General features: G+C 43.1%; 1 protein-coding gene across 1 annotated transcript; it reads right to left on the bottom strand.

Moving 5' to 3' along the window:
* Window positions 1-140: 140 nt before the first annotated feature.
* LOC109867898 (protein phosphatase PTC7 homolog) lies at window positions 141-22,550 on the bottom strand. The gene is made up of 6 exons (XM_020457210.2): window positions 21,358-22,550; window positions 6,682-6,861; window positions 4,989-5,187; window positions 3,516-3,639; window positions 3,271-3,400; window positions 141-3,109 (listed from the first exon to the last, which is right to left on the bottom strand). Exons 1-6 carry the CDS (start codon window positions 21,557-21,559, stop codon window positions 3,051-3,053), a joined length of 894 nt encoding a protein of 297 aa, XP_020312799.1. The 5' UTR covers window positions 21,560-22,550; the 3' UTR covers window positions 141-3,050.
* Window positions 22,551-22,630: the final 80 nt, after the last annotated feature.

Below are 22,630 nucleotides of genomic sequence, written 5' to 3'. Positions count from 1 at the left end.
TGTTTCACACTGCTAGTGAAATTTGTCGGAGGCAATGCCATTGTGTCCTTTTTAATGATGGTTTCATATAACACAGGGGGAAAGCAATACTGTATAAAAACGAGGTATTATGTGATAAATGCAGTCTTGCGATGGTTTGATGAAATTCCAGATAAAGCCTTTAATCAATGCATAGTCACAAAAACTCAGAGGCATGCATCTTAGTATAAATACTATATTCTTTATTTAAATATTTTGCAACTTTGAAAACACATTTACAGAACCTAGTCCTGCATTATTACACTGCGCACACACATGTAGCTTTCATACTCACAAACATTGCTTAGAGAAAAACACACAGACCTCGTCTTGAGAGCAGAAGCACCATTGAAAAACTGTCAAGAGCGTGGACAGAATTAGAGGGACTTAATTGACATTGAGCAACATACAAGATACATCTATTTGTTAAGGCGGAATCGGTGCTCACCATTATCAATAAAAAGCACTTCAACCTGCATCGCCCTTCCTGCTTCAACACAGTGTCTCCTTAAACCATAGACGTTGACTCTCTCAAAATCAGATCAGGTAATTATTCATTAAACACAGTGCACCCCCAGACTGGCAGAAAGAGCAAACTGGAAATATGAGAATGACCAATGAACGTCGGTGCATGTTTTAAGTGTTTGAAGGACAACCTTTAAGGGGAGTTGATCAGACATTTGGAGGCGAGGCAAGCTGTGAGCGACAGTGGCACCTTTGCAGGTAAGCAAATTCCAGTAGTTCAAATAGCTGGGACAAAGACAGCTTGTCATGCAAATACAGAATGCATAGGACAGACGATATTCATGAAATGAAGTCAAAGGCTACAGAAAATGTACTTAAACCAAATTGAAATAGTATTTAGTACACAAACATACATTTAATTGTACCCATTGATCTTGCCTGTATGGTTGCTTGATGTTCTTTCAAATAATTTTTATGCAAAACTACGCAAGATGATAAATAGTGACAACTTAATTGGTCTCCATTACGCCATGTTAGCCTGACTGCAGGTTTTAGATTTTTTTTTAAATGTACCCTGGTCATGCTTGTGAAGTTTGGCTCTCCTTCTTTGGTTTCATTAAGGATTCAAAAGCCTGCATTGTAGTTTGTTGCTCACAGACTACCTGTCACATAGAACTAGAGATGCCAATACAACCAAGCCCCTGTTCTGGTCACATTGCATTTTAGGCACAAATAAAAATACACCTTAGTGGTCTTCTGACTGTTTTGCACCAAAAATACAACTGGGCATCATTCCCCACAGTATTGGTGCATGTTACAGTATTGGTGCATGTTTTACTCCAAACCCAGATGAAATCAATGGGGAAAAGATAGTGAATACTCCTCTTTGGTGCACTGGCTTCATAATCATAACAGAGCAAACACTGGCTAACAATGAAGAGAGGTGTGTGTATTCTGCTATTATGCAGAAAAACCAACAGCATGCCAAGACCAGTACAGGATGATCAAAAATAACAAAATGGCGCACACACACCATTCACATAAATAATGTACAGTCAAACACATTGAACTGACAAAATAAAAGCAGCAAGTAAATCATTATTGGGAGACAGAACAAATCTAGAAAAATATTTTTTGAGATGACACACCCACCACACAGACCACATATGATTCCTACTGAGTAGTAAGATGGTATGATTCCTACTGAGTAGTAAGATGGTATGATTCATATTTGCCATCCATGGAGCTATATAAGGCGTCACAAAAGAATCACACGGTGAATCCATATGTTGGATGACACATTTCAACCGTCACATCATGGCTCTCAAACTAATAACATTAAAGTTATAAAAATAAATCTTTGTTTTTTTATATATATAATTCATACCTGCCCTATTGGTACGGTTGAAAGCATTCCCAGATGCTAGCATTAGCTTTGCAAGTTAACACGTATCAACAGCAAAGACATTCAAACAAGAACCTACACCCACTTAGTGCACACGCACGCACGCACACATGCCGACAAAGACATGCCACGCAGACATGCTGTCATAGTTCTGACACTACTACCGGGTCAAACGTGTCAATGTCGTGGTTCTTTCGGCCCACGGAAGGGAGAGATTGAGAATATTTACCTTTATAGATTGTGAATGCTCGCTCGTACACATCTGTCACAAAGCAAAATGATCATCCTTTGCATCCTTATCAGCGTCAAAGTGAAGACACACTGCCTTGTTTCACAACAAACAATATTTACAAATCCATGCGGCTGTGTGCACTGGCAGAACTTTTCAGTAACCTCAATGTGGTGACATTTCAGACTAGCCTATAGGTGGCACTCTGGAGAAATCCCTGCTAGAGGCACTAGTAAATGGTACTGGCCAGCTACCCCTTCATACAAGTCCAAGACAACAACACCAAACTCTTACTGCATCTACATCCTTTCTTATTACAAGTCACAACCCTCTTTAAAACCCACAACAACACAGTCCCGCTCAATTCCCCAGTCTTAGTATCCAGCCACACACATAGAAGCCTTGGAACAGATCATCACGCAGCTACGACATTTACAACACAGACATTCAAATCTCCCTAACAACCACAAACCATGGCTTACTTTACTTATAATACCACTGCTTGTTTCAGGGTGACCAAGCCCAACTCTATCCCCGTATCGGGCCCCCCCCCCCCTGCATTCAGGACTGCACTTCGGTCTCAGTCCCAATTAAGTGATGTTTTGAAATAAGATATGGGAGAATGGGAAGAAAGCAGTGTGCTGTTCTACACCGTGTGCATCACGATTAACACGAGAAAGTCTTAGCTGCCTGCCTCCTCTCACTAATACAGTACCGAAACAAAATGGAAGAATACAGATCGAGCTACAATCTGTGGTGAGGAGTTTGTGTTCCATGTTGTGGCGGTGAGATAGGAAGGTCAGTGAGGGGATATATGGGGGGGGGGGGGGGGGAGCTGCAGTCTGTCCGACAGGAACCAGTGCACTTGAGAAGGAGGCAGGTGGAAGACTTGAATGGCGGGAAGTAAACGGATCCAATAAGCATCACACACACTTAGTCTGTGTATTCTGCCACAATGGACAGCAGCACCGTGATGTCATCAGGCTTCCCCCCTGCAGGACACAAGACAAAAGAGAACGTGTCAATTGGTTTTCCAGAGGTCAAAGTCAACCTTGAATAACCCAATCTGCAAGCTGACGGTGTGCATAAAAATACATTGGAGCTGGAGGTGTTATTAGGGACGGAAAGGACTTCCCAAGAACCTGATACGTACCTCTTACATTCAGGCCATTGTCACAGGCAAACTGAGCGAAAGGGGACATGTAGTTGGGGTCATAGGCCAGTTCGTGTGCTTGCTTTGCAATGCTCTGTGCCGTCTGCTGGATGCTGTCATAGTTGGCGCTCTGAGAAATACAAGCATTAGCATTAGGACAAAGAAATGTGTGCAGGTATTTACTAAGGTGAATGTGTAGATTTAGGTAGGTGTGAAAGCAGCTAGGAGGCACTGCGACGGGTTACCTTGAGCTTTTTGAGCTCTTGCAGGATCATGTAGTCGGGCATGTTGTCGAAGAGGCCATCCGAGGCGGTCAGGATGATGTCACCCAGCTGGACATCGAAGGAGGCGCTATCAGCGGCCTCAGGGCTGGGGAGGAGAACACAGGAGAGCACTATTAATCAGGGCCAGCCAGAGGGCACCAGAGAGCTGCTACCAGATAGACAGTACACATGATCCTCACAAACATGATCAGGAGGAATCTGGTCAAAAGGTGACTGTGCCTCAGAGGATATAATGGCTGGGTAATAAGACAAAAGATTCCTCCTGGCACACAGTGCAGCCTGCCCTGCTCCAGCCCCACCCACCCACCCGCCAGGCCCAGCATGATCTCTGGCTCCTAGACAGGGTAGGGGAGCCGGACGTAACCCTCTGCCCTTGAAACTGTGGAATTGCCCCTTATTAAACCCCTTCCATACCAGAAAGACAGAGAGCAAATGTGAACATGTGTGTCTGCTGAGAAGTACGTATGCATGGAAGCATAAAGTAACATTGTGCAAGTTTGCGTGTGAATTCGATCGTTATAGGAGAGCCCGAACATCTTGCAGTGCGGACTGCAATATAAAACAATAAAAGGTCTCATTTAAATGTAGAAACACATGGAGGAGCTCAAAATAATCCCTATTTTTCCAGAGAACAAGAACAAGCCCCGCGGAAAGGTGTTTGGCGGGTCCGCCCCGTCTGCTACTGGTATGTGTGTGTGCACGTGCGTTTGGCATGGGCCCAGGTACTACACACTGTTGGCAGAACAGCTGAAGTAAGGGGTTGGTTGCTGTCACATGGCCCCTCAATAAAAAAAGAGAGAAGGAAAACATACCCTGCCAGCACCTAGGAGCTCACGTGGTCTCCAGGCCAGGCTGAAAATGGCTTGAGGGCTATTGGAGGGTGGGCTGTTGTTTGGCCTAAACTAACTAAACAAGGGCACAGCGTCACATGGCTGTTATTGAGCCAATAATACAGTCCCAGAATGAGGACAAAGCTTATTCGTTATCTAGCCACCGTTCCTTTCAAATCCTTCTGTGAACTGACGAGAAGGGAAATTCTAGATACGATTTTAACCTTACTTCCAATGACAACCTGTAATTTGCTCCAGGTATATCATCTAAAGCAGGGATGGTCAAACTCATTTTTCCCCCAGGGGGTTACGGAATCGGTCTTCCACGAGGTCCAGCGTACTGCACTGAAAACGTGTTTCCTCACCATCAACATTAGGCCAAAATAGTAAACTATCTATAGTTGTTGGAATTTCAAATACTCTCCCGACTGTCTAGCTTTAGCAAGCTGGACACAGTCAAGAAACAGAATAACATTCTACACAGTTTTGATTTGGTGTTAAGTCATTTTAAAGTCTATGGCGGGGCCATAAAGCCAGTTCTCTCAATACGAATGGGAATTTGAGACCAGGTGGAGGGTCAGAGAAGGAGGTGGAGGAGACTGACCTGTCACTGAGTACCACTCCCTCTGCCCCTGGGGGAGCGATGGACAGCTGGAAAGGGGTGTTGAAGTAGTGCTGCTGTTCATCGGAGCGGTGCACCACCTCTCCCCCTCGCACCACCAGGAAACCAGAGTCCCCTAGATTACACGTGTGCAGTTGGTGGCTCCTTCGGTCCAGGACCACAATACATGCTGTGCTGCTACCTGGGGAAGTGGAGAGGGGCAGAAGAGAGGGAATATACCAACATATGGTGGTTAGCCATCACCTGATATCCATTTCTCCTTGTGTTAAAAAAAAGGTGGGGTTATCCAGTACAGCGGGGAAGGGGTGTGTGAGATCACATGCTGGACCAGTCAGTCTGGCACAGACTAAAAACAGATGTCCTTCCCCTGTCCCCACTATGCAGCTTCTATCTACCACTGTCCTTCAGAAGGGACGGTCAAGCACAGACCTTGGCTTTAGCTGCTATCACACTATCCTAAAATAAGAAGCAGGTCACTTTTCATAGGCAAACATTGTGTAACTTGGTGGACTGTAGTGTCTCAGAGCAGGCAGCCTTGCCTGTGGTGTCGGGTCTCAGTTGAAAAATGTGGCCTCAGTCTGTCAAGTTTTTACACACCAGTGCCATTAAAAAACATGTGGACCCGTGAGCAGCGTCAGTAACTGTTCCTTCCATTGACCTTTTAGGTGCTCTGAAATGGACCGAAATGGTAACTGAGGGGGGGGGGGGGGGGGGGGCTACAGACTTGGTTAAGTGTTTGTTCCAATGACCTCTGTGGAACGGGACCTTGGAACTGGGTGGTGGCAGACTGAAGGACGGCACCATTTCAGTTCCAAGGTCCAGTTCATAATCAAAGAATGAACTCCAGCACCTTTAGAATTAGAACACAGGGAAGTAAAAAAAAAAAAAAAAACAACAGTGCCTTTAACTTTACTCTATTTTACTTGGGGAGCGGAGAGTTTTTTTAATTAGGGCCACATTATTAGGGAGGAAAGCTTTGTTATAATGATATTTTTGGATGGATTGATAGTGTAGCTCAGCGGGCATGTGTTAGTTGGAGTGTGTGTTACTCACCTGGCCTGTCCTGTCCCTCCACATGCATTACACTGTGTGTGTATTAGATGTCGACCGATTAAAAATAAATTTAATTACATTTAAAAAATGGAAAAAAAAGACAAAAATAAAATAAAAATAAATATTTTTTTTTTTTTTTTTAATAAATCGGGCGATTTTTATATATATTTGTAATAATGTCAATTAAAACACTGAATTATTATTATTCTTTTTTGGTTGAATTTTTTTACCCCTTTTTCTCCCCAATTCCGTGGTATCCAATTGTTTAGTAGCTACTATCTTGTCTCATCGCTACAACTGCCGTACGGGCTCAGGAGAGACGAAGGTTGAAAGTCATGCGTCCTCCGATACACAACCCAACCAAGCCGCACTGCTTCTTAACACAGTGCCATCCAACCCGGAAGCCAGCTGCACCAATGTGTCGGAGGAAACACCGTGCACCTGGCAACCTTGGTTAGCGCGCACTGTGCCCGGCCCGCCACAGGAGTCGCTGGTGCGCGATGAGACAAGGATTTCCAGATTACCGATTGTTCGACCTCTAGTGTGTATTACTCACCTGTCCCCCCCATATGCATTATACTGTGAGTGAGTGAGTGAGTGAGAATGTAGTATGTGTACTCACCAAGCAAGGGTACTTTGTTTTGTAGGAGCTCATAGTAGCCAGAGGTGAGGATGCCCACAGGGCTGCTGGGGGTGAAGCGGCCCTCCTTCACCAGTCGCTCACATGTCCTCATCAGGGTGGCAGAGAACTGGGACGGGTCCACCCCGTAGTCCCTCCATCCACCTACACCATCCGCCACACCTGAGACACACAGAGAAAAATAGGTGTATAAGTATCAGAACAGTGAATAGTTATGGGCAAGCTTTACCTGGCTCATTGCCAGTTGAACGGGGTTTCCTCCGACACATTGGTGCAGCTGGCTTCCCGGTTAAGCCGGCGGGTGTTAAGGAGCGCGGTTAGGCGGGTCACGTTTCGGAGGATGCATGACTCCACCTTCGCCTCTCCCGAGCACCGTTGGGGAGTTGCAGCGATGAGTGAAGATCAAAAAGTGTAAAGGGGGTAAAATACAAACAAATGTAAACACTAGGCCTATAGGCTATACACTGGATTGTCTGCCTGGAGTAAATCTTAACTGAAAAAACTAGAGCCTAAGCGCATGTTGTAATCAAAATTCTAAATAAATTAAATTGGTGCATTCCAAACAGTCCTTTTGTGACACAAGCAGACAGGAACTAGTTCTGTACAATGGCGAGTGGTGGGGTCTCTAAACCGGCAGGATTCTCCATCATTTAAATCTCCAGTTTGGGAACATTTTGGCTTCCCAGTATATTACAACTGCGATGGACAGAGAAAGTACGCTGTATGCAATTCCACAGTAACAGTATTGCCCTAGTCATTTTCTACTATCAAAGCTGTAATAATACCAACGTTGTCCACTCCATAAACCCTGCACAAAAGGGGTTCTCTCTCTCAGCACAGTCTGTGTCAACCCTCAACTACAGCAAAAAAAGAGAAATAGCCGATCCTTAAACAACACCAAGCAATGGTACATAGCAACAAGCCATCACTACTGACGGCCCAAAAGGTACGAGACTGACAATATAAAAATAAATAGAATTAAGCCACTTGATTAAAATTGGCCTAAAAGGAAAACTCAGGGGCCCCTGCCTTGATTTACAGCCATGTGACCTGCCGGTTAAGCATTTCTAGAACACAGTACACTAAAACAAAATGACTCGGAAAATAACATCCCTAAGACTCTCCCTTTTAAACTGGTTGTAGCCCATGAGGCAATAGTCAGGGCTGCAACAACATTCTCAATGTAGGCCACAAGGTGGAGGTATGACCGGTGCCCACACACCTTGGAGCCTCACGATATGATTAACCACACAATGTGGTTTCCCATTACAGCCAGTGCTGCTACCAGGGTAAGGGCCTCCCTGGACACCACATCCTCTTCCTGGGAGCCTACTCTGCCCCTCCCTGAGCCTGAGAGACAGTCTGATAAGCACCATGGAGTAGGTTAATAGTGATACGTCTTGTGGTCTACTTAGCTTCAGTGCTTAAGAGTAATTTGGGGATTTGACAGCATGACGGACACTGTTGACCTTTGAACTGGGCTGGTCTCAGGTCTGGTGTTACATCAGTATCAATCTGGAGACTGGGTCAAATGAGCCACACAGACTGACAGAAGGGGCCTGGCATCAGTGCGCACTGCAGTGTCGTCACTCCTCCCTGCACAGCCCCAAAAGACCAGTTCTACTGGGCCCTGTTCTCCCTCAGATGGGCTTGGTCTGCTGCTCAATAACAAAACCTTCAGTCTTTGTGGAGCTGACTCAGTCAGAGGAGAGAGAAGGTGAGAATAATATTTCACAAAGATTCACTTTCTTTGCAGTGCTGCAGGGTGGAAGACCTTAGGTAAAAGGAGGGTGAGGGCAGAGAAGAAGAGAGAAGCCATGAACACACACTGCATACTTCGATAAGCTTCCCCCTCCCTACCTCCCGCTCGCTCCTTCACAGAGAGCCCAGTACCAGAGGACAGGTTTCCAGGGAAAAAAAGGACATCTAGCCAACTACTCCATACAAACAGACACACATAAATTCAAGATTCCACCGTGAGGGCCCATACAAGGAGAGCCCCCTCTGCTAGCTATGCAACGCTGTTTGTTGGTGCCTAAAACACACTTTCATATACTGAAAAAAAGATACATGCGACATGTAAAGTGTTGGTCCCATGTTTCATGAGCTGAAATAAAAGATGACAGAAATGTCATACACAAAGCTTATTTTTCTCAATTTGTGCACAAATGTGTTTATATCTGTTAGTGAGCATTTCTCATTAGCCAAGATAATTCATCCACCGGACAGGTGTGGGATATTAAACAGATTAAACAGCATGATCATTACACAGGTGCACCTTGTGACGGGGACAATAGAAGGCCACTAAAATGTGCAGTTTTGTCTCACACACACAACGCCACAGATCTCAAGTTGAGGGAGTGTGCCATTGTCATGACTGCAGGAATGTCCACCAGAGCTGTTGCCAGAGAATTGAATGTTAATTTCTTTACCATAATCCACCTCCAACGTTGTTTTAAAGAATTTGGCAGTACGTCCAACCGGCCTCAAAACCGCAGACCACATGTATGGCGTTGTGTGGGCGAGCGGTTTGCTGAAGTCAAGGTTGTGAACAGAGTGCCCCCATTGTGGTGGTGAGGTTATGATACGGGCAGGCATAAATTACAGAGGTATCCATGACCAACAAATGCATATCTGTATTCCCAGTCATGTGAAATCCATGGATTAACTGACTGATTTCCTCATATGAACTGTAACTCCGTAAAATCAATGAAATTGTTGCATGTTGCATTTATATTTTTGTTCAGTATAATTTCTCTGAACATCACCAGATTCACAGGGAATATATTATAGTATGGAGAAGGCAGGTCGTTATTGCGTTGGACTAGTTAACTGTAAGGTTGCAAGATTAGATCCCCGAGCTGACAAGGGGAAAGTCTGTCTTTCTGCCCCTGAACGAGGCAGTTAACCCACAGTTCCTAAGCCGTCATTGAAAATAAGAATGTGTTCTTAACTGACTTGCCTGGTTAAATAAAGATGAAATAAAAGGTGTTAAAAAAAAATAGCGCCCAAAAATACAGATTTCCGATTGTTATGAAAACTTGAAATCGGCCCCAATTAAATCAGCCATTCTGATTAAATCGGTCGACCTCTAGTTAGTACGCATGATCTATTGACACGAGGGGGATGGGTGGGATATAGTACCTTGTTTGAGTGTGTATTGATAGGGACAGTAGTAAAATATTGTCCTGCAGACTAATCCTGCTGCTGACACCAGCTTTAGTAGTACTGATCCTGTAGAACCATTGGATGAAAGCTTTCAGCTGGGAACAAGCTAAAGATCATCTGACGCGGAAGAGGGGGGGGGGGAAACTGCGCGAGGCTGGCAAGAGCCAAAGTGTCATGGAGCTCATGAATCATGGAGCTCATGAATTTCTGCCAGACCAGCTGCCATTGCCCAACACAAGACAGAGTTCACCAGCAGAAGAACATTCAGGACCCTGCCTGGAACAGTTTGATTGATGTTGTAGTATAATATAGAATGTTTAATATGATCACAACTGCATTGTAGTATAGATATTGTTCGATCTTTTACATATGGAGTTTAATCAAATGTTTTTACAATATGTTTTACAAGTGTACTGACAAGTGACTAAATGATTCCAGCTGAATCAGAAACCAATAAAGTGGTGACTTCAACTTCTGGATCAATTCATTGTGATATTCGTTAAATGTATTTGGAAGTAACTAGATACAATCTTATTGCTAAAACAAAATATGTTTAAAATAAAACCGATTGGTCAGTCAATGTAGCAAATAAGTAGACATGGCTTGTATTCAAGACATTTTATTTGCTCCGGAAACCGAGGTGAGTTTACACAGCAGTATGAAGGAACAGTAATGTATGACATATACACTACCGTTCAAAAGTTTGGGGTCACTTAGAAATGTCCTTGTTTTCCGTGAAAAATGAATAGGAAATATAGTCAAGACGTTGACAAGGTTATAAATAATGTTCTTTTAAATTTAAAATAGTGTCCTTCAAACTTTGCTATCATCAAAGAATCCTCCATTTGCAGCAATTACAGCCTTGCAAACCTTTGGCATTCTAGTTGTCAATTTGTTGAGGTAATCTGAAGACATTTCACCCCATGCTTCCTGAAGCACCTCCCACAAGTTGGATTGGCTTGATGGGCACTTCTTAAGTACCATACGGTCAAGCTGCTCCCACAACAGCTCAATAGGGTTGAGATCCGGTGACTGTGCTGGCCACTCCATTATAGACAGAATACCAGCTGACTGCATCTTCCCGAAATAGTTATTGCATAGTTTGGAGCTGTGCTTTGGGTCACTGTCCTGTTGTAGGAGGAAATTGGCTCCAATTAAGAGGCGTCCACAGGCTATTGGCATTTCAAAATGGAGGGATAGCCTTCCTTCGTCAAGATCAATTTGACCCTGTACAAAGCTCCCACTTTACCACCATCAAAGCAACCCCAGACCATCACATTGCCTCCACCATGCTTGACAGATGGCATCAAGCACTCCTCCAGATTCTTAATTTTTTCTGCGTCTCACGAATGTTCTTCTTTAGGATCCGAACACCTCAAACTTATATTTGCCTGTCCATAACACTTTTTCCCAATCTTCCTCTGCCGTGGGTACCATTTAATGAAACTGACAGTTGAGGACTCGTGAGTCGTCGGTTTCCAGCTACAATAGTCATTTTACAACATTAACAATGTCTACACTGTATTTCTAATAAATTTGAGGATCACCACTTTATTAAGATTGTGAAATGTCAGAATAATAGGAGAGAATGATTTATTTCAGCTTTTATTTATTTCGTCACATTCCCAGTGGGTCAGAAGTTTACATACACTCAATTAGTATTTGGTAGCATTGCCTTTAAATTGTTTAACTTGGGTCACATGTTTCAGGTAGCCTTCCACAAGCTTCCCACAATATGTTGGGTGAATTTTGGCCCATTCCTCCTGACAGAGCTGGTGTAAGTCAGGTTTGTAAGGCCTCCTTGCTCGCACAGGCTTTTTCAGTTCTGCCCACAAAATGTCTATAGGATTGAGGTCAGGGCTTTGTGATGGCCACCAGTACCTTGACTTTGTTGTCGTTATGCCACCTTGCCATACTTTGGAAGTATGCTTGGGGTCATTGTCCATTTGGAAGACCCATTTGCGACCAAGCTTTAACTTCCTGACTGATGTCTTGAGATGTTGCTTCAATATATCCACATCATTTTCCTCCTCATGATGCCATCTTATTCTGTGAAGTGCACCAGTCCCTCCTGCAGAAAAGCACCCCCACAACATGATGCTGCCACCCCTGTGCTTCACGGTTGGGATGGTGTTCTTCGACTCCCCCTTTTTCCTCCAAACATAACGATGTTCATTATGACCAAACAGTTCCATTTTTGTTTAATTTATCCAAAAAGTACGATCTTTGTCCCCATGTGCAGTTGCAAACCGTAGTCTGGCTTTTTCATGGCGGTTTTGGAGCAGTGGCTTCTTCCTTGCTTAGCGGCCTTTCAGGATATGTCGATATATGACTCGTTTTACTGTGGATATAGATACTTTGTACTGGTTTCCTCCAGCATCTTCACAAGGTCCTTTGCTGTTGTTCTGGGATTGATTTGCACGTTTCGCACCAAAGTACGACTGCATGATCCCATGGTGTTTATACTTGCGTACTATTGTTTGGAAAGATGAACATGGTACCTTCAGGCGTTTGGAAATTGCTCCTAAGGATGAGCCAGACTTGTGGAGTTCTACAATTGTTTTTCTGAGTTCTTGGCTGATTTCTTTTGATTTCCCCATGATGTCAAGCAAAGAGGCACTGAGGTTGAAGGTAGGCCTTGAAATACATCCACAGGTACACCTCCAATTGACTCAAATTATGTCAATTAGCTTATTAGAAGCGTCTAAAGCCATGACATCATTTTCTGGAATTTTCCAAGCTGTTTAAAGGCACAGTCAACTTAGTGTATATAAACTTCTGACCCACTGGAATTGTGATACAGTGAATTATAAGTGAAATAATCTATCTGTAAACAATTGTTGAAAAAATTACTTGTGTCATGCACAAAGTAGATGTCCTAACCGACTTGCCAAAATGATGACTCCAACCTAAGTATATGTAAACTTCCGACTTCAACTGTATATACACTAGTGATGATAAGAACATGTTCTTGTCCGAATTGCAGCTGTAACGACCCTTTGGGAAGAATTCAACTTGGTTAAGCTTTCCTAGAGTCTGAGTTATTTACTCTGAAAAATTAGAGCCTAACAGTATCCAACGTACTGTCCATCGTGTGAGGGATAATTTGTTCATATGGCCCGAACAACACACGCAGGCAAGGGGATTCGGTGTCCTCTGCCTAGCTTCTCGCCAAGTAGAACAAACTCAAAACTAATCTGTAGGGCACAAAGCAGTATCGTCTGTTAGAGAATGACAAAAAACGTTATTAGTTCATGGGCAATCATTGTGTAGCATTTGTATTCCTACTGTAGCAGCATGATGCTTAATATTACACACCTCCAGACACACGCTAGCTAGCTACAAAACAGCGGTAGTTACTCTACGACTAATATGAGAAAGCCAAAGTCATGCATTTACTCTTCGTCAAAGCATTTCTTTAGTTTTGCTCCTAGTGAAATGCACTGAGGCAAGCTAGCTAACGTTAGCTATAATGTTGGGCTATAGTACAGTATAGTAAACAGTAAAGGGTATAGTAAACAAAGCTAGCTAGCTCATCTAGGGTTGTAGCGGTACTAGCAAGCCTCATTATAGCTAAATCAATCACGAACTTACACTGAACAACACCACCTTGTGTTAAAAGACAGCTTATATTGCTAGCCAACTTCCCACAGCAAAACAACTTGTTTGTCATTTGCCTTCCTTTTCAGCACCCCTCTATCCATATGTGCGTTGAAACTTTGATAGTCTCTCTCACGCACGATCCATGGGGTCTGCAGTGACTAGGGCTGTTACGGTGACCGTAGTACCGCTGCACCTGCAGTCAGGAGTCATGACCACAGTCAAATTCCATGTGACCATTGAGTCACGGTAACTAAGCTTCTCCAAAACTGTGCTCTGATGCTTCTGATGGTCCTCAGTAGAATACCAAACTTGCTAACAGCCTGTTGGTCATGGCCAGTGCTCTGCGCTCTATTGTCCCTCTAATCACTCTGAAATTAATGACAATCAAATCGAAAATCAACGCAAACAATTCATGAGAGTTCTGGCATTCAGAGTTTGAGCGGAATAGGATAATCTATTGCGCAGCGAGAGCCAGTTCCTCATCGCTGGTTGATGCATGAAATAAAATAAGTGATCCTGTGGCACAACATTTCTATAGGATATGCAATTGCTTGCATGAGAAAACAGTTGATGAAAATAGGATCGCTTGAGCTTTCTATAGGCTAGGCCTACTATATGTATTTCTCAACTTTCCATACGGTGCATCTGGGAAAGTATTCAGACCCCTTGACTTTTTCCACAGTTACGTTACAGCCTTATTCTAAAATGGTTTAAATAAAAAAAATCCCCATAAATCTACACACAATACCCCATAATGACAAAACTAAAACAGGATTAGAAATTTTAGCAAAACATCATTAATAAACTGAAATACCTTATTTACATAAGTATTCAGACCCTTTGATCATTCTTGACATGTTTCTACAGCTTGATTGGAGTCCACCTGTGATAAATTAAATTGATTGGACATGATTTCGAAAGGCACACACATCTGTATATAAGGTCCCACAGTTGACAGTGCATGTCAGAGCAGAAACCAAGCCACGAGGTCAAAGGAATTGTCCGTAGAGCTCCAAGACAGGATTGTTGAGGCATAGAACTGGAGAAGGGTACCAAAACATTTCTGCAGCATTGAAGGTCCAAGAACACAGTGGCCTCCATTCTTAAAATGGAATACGTTTGGAACCTTCAAGACTTCCTAGAGCTGGCCGCCCAGCCAAACCGAGAAATCTCAGACCATGATGGTCTGATGAAACCAAGATTGAACTCTTTGGCCTGAATGCTAAGTGTTACATCTGGAGGAAACCTGGCACCATCCCTACAGTGAAGCTCGTGGTTGCAGCGTCATGCTGTGGAGATGTTTTTCAGAGGTAGGGACTAGGAGTCGAATCAGGATCCAGGTAAAGATAAAGAAGCAAAGTACAGAAAACCTGCTCCAGAGCGCTCAGGACCTCAGACTGGGGTGAAGGTTCACCTTCCAACAGGACAAGAACCCTAAGCACACAGCCGAGACAACGCAGGAGTGGCTTCGGGACAAGTCTCTCGGAATGTCCTTGAGTGGCCCAGCCAGAGCTCGGACTTGAACCCGATCGAACATCTCTGGAGAGACTTGAAAATAGATGTGCAGCGTCATTATTTGGTATTGGGTGTAAATGTCATTATGGGGTATTGTGTGTAAATGGTGAAAACATCCAATCTATTAAATAAAACACATGGAATCATGTAGTAACCACAAGTGCTACACAAATCAAAATATATTTCAGATTCATCAAAGTAGCCACCCTTTGCATTTAAAGCTTTGCACACTCTTCGCATTCCCCTCAGCTTCATGAGGAATGCTTTTTCAACAGTCTTGAAGGAGTTCCCACATATGCTGAGCACTTCATACTGTGGTCCAACTCAACCATCTCCATTGGGTTGAGGTCAGGTGATTGTGGAGGCCACCACTCTCCTTCTTGGTCAAATAGCCCTTACACAGCCTGGAGGTGTGTTTTGGGTTATTAACCCGTTGAAAAAAAAAAGATAGCACACACCAGATGGGGTGGCGTATCGCTGCAGAATGCTGTGGTAGCATTCCTGGTTAAGTGTGCCTTGATTTCTACATAAAATCACTGAGAGTGTCACAAGCAAAGCACCCCTACATCTCCATGCTTCACGGTGGGAACCACACATGCCGAGATAATCCGTTCACCCACTCTCCGTCTCACAAAGACCAGGTGGTTGGAACCATAAATTTGGACTCATCAAACCAAAATGACAGATTTCCACCAGTCTAATGTCCATATCTCGTGTTTCTTGGCACAAGCAAGTCTCTTCTTATTATTGGTCTCCTTTAGTAGTGGTTTCTTTGCAGCAATTTGACCATGAAGGCCTGATTTACGCAGTCTCCTATGAACAGTTAATGTTGCGATGTGTCTGTTACTTGAACTCTGTGAAGCATTTATTTGAGCCACAATTTCTGAGGCTGGTAACTCTAATGGACTTATCCTCTGCGGCAGAGGTAACTCTGGGTCATCCTTTCCTGTTGAGGTCCTCATGAGAGCCAGTTTCATCATAGTGCTTGATGGTTTTTGCAACTGCACTCGAAGAAACTTTCAAAGTTCTTAATTTTCTGTATTGACTGACCTTCATGTCTTAAAGTAATGATGGACTGTTGTTTCTCTTTGCTTATTTGAGCAGTTCTTGTCGTAATATGGACTTGGTCCATAGGGCTATCTTCTGTATACGACCCGGACCTTGTCACAACAGGTGATTGGCTAAAATTCCACAAATTAACTTTTGACAAGGCACACCTGTTAATTGAAATGCATTCCAGGTGACTACCTCATGAAGCTGGTTGAGAGAATGCCAAGAGTGTGCAACGCTGTCATCAAGGCAAAGGGTGGCTACTAAGCTATTATTTGACAATGTAGAAAATAGTAAAAAGAAAAGAAAACCCCTGGAATGAGTAGGTGTCCAAACTTTTGACTGGTACTGTATATTAGTAGGCTATATGTAAAGACCAGTTTAAACTGAGAATACTGTGGCGGCATATCAAGTGTTTGTCAAATTGTGAATGAGAGACTGATGAAGTGTTTGCAGCCTGCGAAAGTAACAGCAGAGCGTTTCCCTTTCATTAGACTTTTTCAAATCATTATGCAGCTTTAGAATGCATTAGAAATCCAAACATACAAACTTAGGCTATATCACAACTGAAGTTGCACAAATAACTCTAAACCAAACATATAGGAGGACCTATTTCTTCCTTAATTAACCGCTCATCACAGAATATGTGCGCACTCAAATTGTTTTGGGAAAAATATTCTTTCCATTTTATTCAGCTATGATCTATCGTATTGTTTTTAGTATACAATCATTTAAAATAATGCCACAAGAATTATATGCAAATTTTAACTGCTAAATGAACTAGTGTAGCCCACAGCGATATGGCATAGCCAGATTAGACCCTAACATAAGGACGACTCAGAATATGCTCTCCTGGTCTTCGGAAACCTGCCTAAAATAAATGGATTTATTGTGATGGTGTAGACTATATTAAAATGGATGTATTAGACTATTTTTAAATGTAGATGTTCCAAAGGTCCTCATCAGTGTCTTGTAGGCTATGCATGGAAGCCGGCGATGCTTAAAGTGTTTGTTAATTAATGGTAAATTACAGATAAACCAGTAGTTATTTGAATGACAATCACCGGCTGTCATAATCTCATGACCACCACAGCCCTAGCAGGGACCACCATAGGGATGGTGAAAAGTTTCCTCCAGAAGTGGTGCTTTGCATTCAGGCCAAAGAATTCAATCTTGGTTTCATCATTCAAGAGAATCTTGTTTCTCATGGTCTGCGAGTCCTTTAAGTACCTTTTGGAAAACTCCAAGCGGGTTGTCATGTGTCTTTTACTGAGGAGTGGCTTCCGTCTGGCCACTCTACCATAAAGGCCTGATTGGTGGAGTGCTGCAGAGATTGTTGTCCTGGAAGATTCTCCAGTCTCCACAGAGGAACTCTGGAGCTCTGTCAGAGTGATCCTCGGTTTATTGGTCACCTCCCTGACCACGGTCCTTCTCCCCAAATTGCTCAGTTTAGCCGGGCAGCCAGCTCTAGGAAGAGTCTTGGTGGTTCTAAACTTCTTCCATTGAAGAATGATGGAGACCACCTTCAATGCTGCAGACATCTTTTGGTACCTTTCCCCAGATCTGTGCCTCGACACAATCCTTTCTCTGAGCTCTACGGACAATTCCTTCGACCTCATGGCTTGGTTTTTTCTCTGACATGCACTGTCAACTGCGGGACCTTGTATAGACAGGTGTGTGTGCGCCTTTCCATATCATGTCCAATCAATTTACCACAGATGGACTCTAATCAAGTTGTAGAAACATCTCAAAGATGATCAATGGAAACAGGATGCACCTAAGCTCAATTGAGTCTCATAGCAAAGGGTCTGAATACTTATGTAAATAATACATTTGCAAAAATTTCCACAATCCTGTTATGGCTTTGCCATTATGGGGTATTGTGTGTAGATTGAGGAGAAAATATTTTATATAAGGCTGTAAAGTCAAGGGATCTGAATACATTGCAGAACGCACTGTAGGAATATCATTGAGTCAAGTCCATTGGCTCTATTGAACAAGGACAACTATATATATTCTATACTAAATGTGATTGTGCAATCGACGAAACACAAAGGCCACAATAATTCCCTACAAATGATGGCACCATTCAGTTTTTGATCAGACAGCAGGCTCGATCAACCAATGACATTACTGAGCGAACTCCCCTGGCGCGAAAAAAATAAATAAATACCACAATTACAGTGGGGAGAACAAGTATTTCATACACTGACGATTTTGAAAGTTTTCCTATTTACAAAGCATGTAGAGGTCTGTAATTTTTTACCATAGGTACACTAACTGTGAGAGACAGAATCTAAAAAATGTGATCCAGAAAATCACATTGTATGATTTAAGTAATTAATTAGCATTTTATTGCATGACATAAGTATTTGATACATCAGAAAAGCAGAACTTAATATTTGGTACAGAAACTATTTTCTATTGGGTTCAGGTCTGGAGACTGGCTAGGCCACTCCAGGACCTTGAGATGCTTCTTACGGTGTCACTCCTTAGTTGCCCTGGCTGTGTGTTTCGGGTCGTTGTCATGCTGGGAGACGCAGCCACGACCCATCTTCAATGCTCTTACTGAGGGAAGGAGGTTGTTGGCCAAGATCTCACGATACATGGCCCCATCCATTCTCCCCTCAATACGGTGCAGTCGTCCTGTCCCCTTTGCAGAAAAGCATCCCCAAAGAATGATGTTTCCACCTCCATGCTTCACGGTTGGGATGGTGTTCTTGGGGTTGTATCATCCTTCTTCTTCCTCCAAACACGGCAAGTGGAGTTTAGACCAAAAAGCTCTATTTTTGTCTCATCAGACCACATGACCTTCTCCCATTCCTCCTCTGGATCATCCAGATGGTCATTGGCAAACTTCAGACGGGCCTGGACATGCGCTGGCTTGAGCAGGGGGACCTTGCGTGCGCTGCAGGATTTTAATCCATTACGGCGTAGTATGTTACTAATGGTTTTCTTTGAGACTGTGGTCCCAGCTCTCTTCAGGTCATTGACCAGGTCCTGCCGTGTAGTTCTGGTCTCATGGAATGTAGGCCTACATTGAACACCACACATTGGCTGCTACTATATGCTGAATGATAGAACAGCTATTTCCATGTTAAGCGATGCATTTTGGCTATTGTTTTTATTTTTGGCCACTATGGTAGGCCTACATTATGATCAAATAGCCACAGTAGCCTACTTGGCCACTTAAAACAGTAAATTAAAGCAGGAACAGCCTCAGTGTTCACAGGAAACACACGTCGTAAGTTGCACAGGATTTTCACAACATTCAAGTTCGCGTTTAGCAGACCTGGAATTTGCTCAGTAACGGATTTTTTGGGAGAAAACATTGGTTAGGCCTACATCTTATCAAAACAGGGCAACTTAAAGCGGCAATATGTAACTTTTTGGTTGACCCGACAATTCACATAGAAATGTGAGTTATATATTTGTCATTCTCATTGAAAGCAAGTCTAAGAAGCGGTAGATCTGTTCTATCTTTTAGTTTTTTTCTATTTTCAGTTTTGTACAAAGGCTATAAACAGCTGAAAATACAGAATGTTTGGTTTTGTGAAATATATATTTCACAGCGATTTTTCATGGTACAATGATTCTCTAAACTATACATGTTTTGTCACAAACTGAAACTAGGCGAACTACTAGAATTTTAGCAACCAGGAAATGGCATAGTGATTTGTGCATCTTTAAACCAAGCTAAGACGAATTAGCCTAACCCAAACTCTATTCAATGATGTACAATAAGAGTGTTAGAGATATAAATGTTATCCATAAAACTGCCAGTTAGTTGTTCATCCCCCCCAGCTCAACCACGTGGCATGTGTTTTTCTGCAAGTAACAAAAGGCTCAACACCGAGAAGCATATGCCTAATCTTCTCAAATTAAGTGTTGGTTGATATTTGTCCATTCTTACTATTGTGCAAATGCATTGCATTCTCGTGATTTAATAGAGTAATTTCAATGGGTTTCAAATAGACACTTTTGTTCCAATGAATGAATTGGTAAAATGACAATGCATGGTGGTTGATGTAAGGACAAATGCACTTCCCCATGCATCTATGAAGCTGTGTTCATAACCAAATGGGAAGGTGGTATTTACCCATGTACGACTGGAAAAAAATCCACTTGAATGCCCCTACAACTGGTAATTACTAGTGGGAAACTATCATCCCTGAGCTGTGACTCCTTCCACATGCTGATCTCACCTACTAATGACCTTGATAACAACCTTTTCGGCAGTTAAATGCAACAAAACATTATTTATAAATATCTATATTAATGTGGTTTTTGAACACTATAATTTGTTTCCAAAACCACTTGCCACACACTGGTTGAAACAACGTTGTTTCCGCGTCATTTAAATCAAATTACGTTGAACCAACGTTGAATTAACGTCTGTGCCCAGAGGGAGCATGATAGCTGTACTTTTAGTTTATGGTTGACACAGCTTGTTGGCCATTAGCCAATCGGCGTTCTCAACGAGTTCAAAGCACGTGAATGCCTCCATCCGGTAATTACCAACTTCCCACTTGGTTGTGAATGGAGCACAAAACGTGAAATTGTCCTGGCAACATGGCTGCCTCCATGCTCAACCGTTCTGACCTTTAAAAAGCACGGGACAGTTCCCCCTAAACGTTCGTGAAATACTTGTAAAATCCACAACAACTGATAGCTAATGAATATTAAGATATTCACTTCTCCTGAAATTGTCATATTAGCATAATAATATCTTTAGTGTAACGCTTGCGCAACGATCCAATTGTTATGTGCATCGAATATCCGAACAATTAGTAGCAAATGTTACACTATTTCTAAATTCAACATCCACATTTTGTCACGCTGATAAAATAGATGGTGTATACATAGTATTACTTTATGTAGCCTACATGTTCACATTATCGCCACTAGTAGCACTGGGGGGGCTTTTCCAGACTTCTAGGTGAAAGGTCGTTACAATTACTCAACAAAGTATAAAAAAAATTTCTTCAACAAAGTATACATGTTTGGCAAGTCCAGGCGCCGCAATGTTTCTCGGTCGCGCATAGTCCTACAAACCACAGCTGTACCGTAGAAGTATTGTAAAACGGGGCCAACTTAAGACAGAGGTTCAGTCCGGAAAAGGGTAGGGAATACCCCCTTTTGTTTTCGTGACATGACTGTGGGTGACATGTGCTAGGCTACATGAAGGTCAAATCTGAAAAATGCTATTATCCCCCCAAAAACGTAGCATATTTAAGTGTGTCTTTTGTTAACATCCACGAATGCTTGGCTACTTCAACGGTGTCTTCACCAAACAGATCAACGGAATATTAAAATACTTACCCAAGACATCAGCGGACCTATGCCGGGCAATGAAACAAGCGTCATCCCCGTAACACATCCCTTTCTTCAAGATCCCCTTACGAAAGTCTTTCCCAAATCCGCAGCTAGCGGTAACCAGACTGTAGTCCCGACCATCAGTTTGAGAGAGTCCACCAAGGACAGCCCTCGCAACCAGTCTGCCATAGGAGAGTACGGATAACATTCCAAGAGCGAGCGGCCGTCTCTACCTGCCGAGACCTTCTCTCCACTTTCGACGTCCCGTGTCTACTTTTGGAGACTATTCTTCCAACATTCGTTTTGGATAATTCTGCCACTGAATAAAACGCACGAGTCAGTAGACCGATAATACAATCGTAAAACTGGACGCCGGCGTTTGTCCAATTCTTTATAGGGTGAAATTGCACAATTTGCACTGGTTCTTTAAGTTTTGGTGGATTTCATTGACACGGGTCCTCCGGTGTGCACCATCCTTGCCGACATGTTTCCACAGTCACACACAAATACACCCGAAACACAGCTCAATACTGGTCCTCCAGTCTTGTGATTCGTTTGCCCGACGTCACAACTAATGCGCACGCAAATGCAGGCTCTCCCTGCTCTCCGCAGCAAATCCATTTTAAGAGAGTTGCGCTTTATTTACTTGTCAGGAACACCGGGAGTTCAGACCCTCTGATAAAGGCTACATCAGTGCTTCGTGCGCAGAGTAGTTTGGATTGCAAAACAAAGCCATCCTTGAACTCCTTGCCTAATTAGACGAAAGGCACATTTCAAGCGACTTTATGTATGACCTGGATAGATGGCAGCATTCGTGCAAAACTGAAAGCGTGAACCACTGCATTTAATCATGGCAAGGAGACTGGGAAATGGATGTGTAGCCTACAAACATACCAGTTGCGACCTCCAGCAATCAAAGAGGAAAAACGACAATACAGGGACAAGGTGGAGTCGCAATTCAAAGGCTCAGATACAAGACGTAGGCTATGAGGCAGGGACTCCATACGGATTACAACGGGAAAGCCAGCGCCTCGCTCCCGAGCGAGCTAAACACCTTCTTCGCCCTCTTCGAGGAAAACAGCATTGTGCCCCCGACGCTTGAAGTCGTCCGCATGTTTCCCAGCCGAAACAGTTCGTAGAGTTTGTGCATATATTATAACGATGTTTTGGACTTCGGTGAGTTCTTTCCCTGCTGTTCGGAAACAGGAACATTTTTCTGGAGGCAAGCGATGTTCGAGCCGAAGTCTACGCCCCTTCGTTGGTGATTGGTCAACAATAG

Source organism: Oncorhynchus kisutch, linkage group LG23, assembly GCF_002021735.2.
Source record: "Oncorhynchus kisutch isolate 150728-3 linkage group LG23, Okis_V2, whole genome shotgun sequence".
Classification (NCBI taxonomy): Eukaryota; Metazoa; Chordata; class Actinopteri; order Salmoniformes; family Salmonidae; genus Oncorhynchus; species Oncorhynchus kisutch.
Note: the sequence above shows the minus strand (reverse complement) of the source record. Positions and strands in the feature narration are given on the sequence as shown.

Bases quoted from the DNA above. Each gene is read 5' to 3' on its own strand.
- LOC109867898 (XM_020457210.2), bottom strand. From the start codon at position 21,559: ATGTTATCCGTACTCTCCTATGGCAGACTGGTTGCGAGGGCTGTCCTT. The intron at 3,640-4,988 runs GTCAGTCTCCTC...TCTCCTCCCCAG, and splicing joins GGAGTGGTACTCAGTGACAG to CCCTGAGGCCGCTGATAGCG. The intron at 3,401-3,515 runs GTAACCCGTCGC...TGTATTTCTCAG, and splicing joins AAGAGCTCAAAAAGCTCAAG to AGCGCCAACTATGACAGCAT.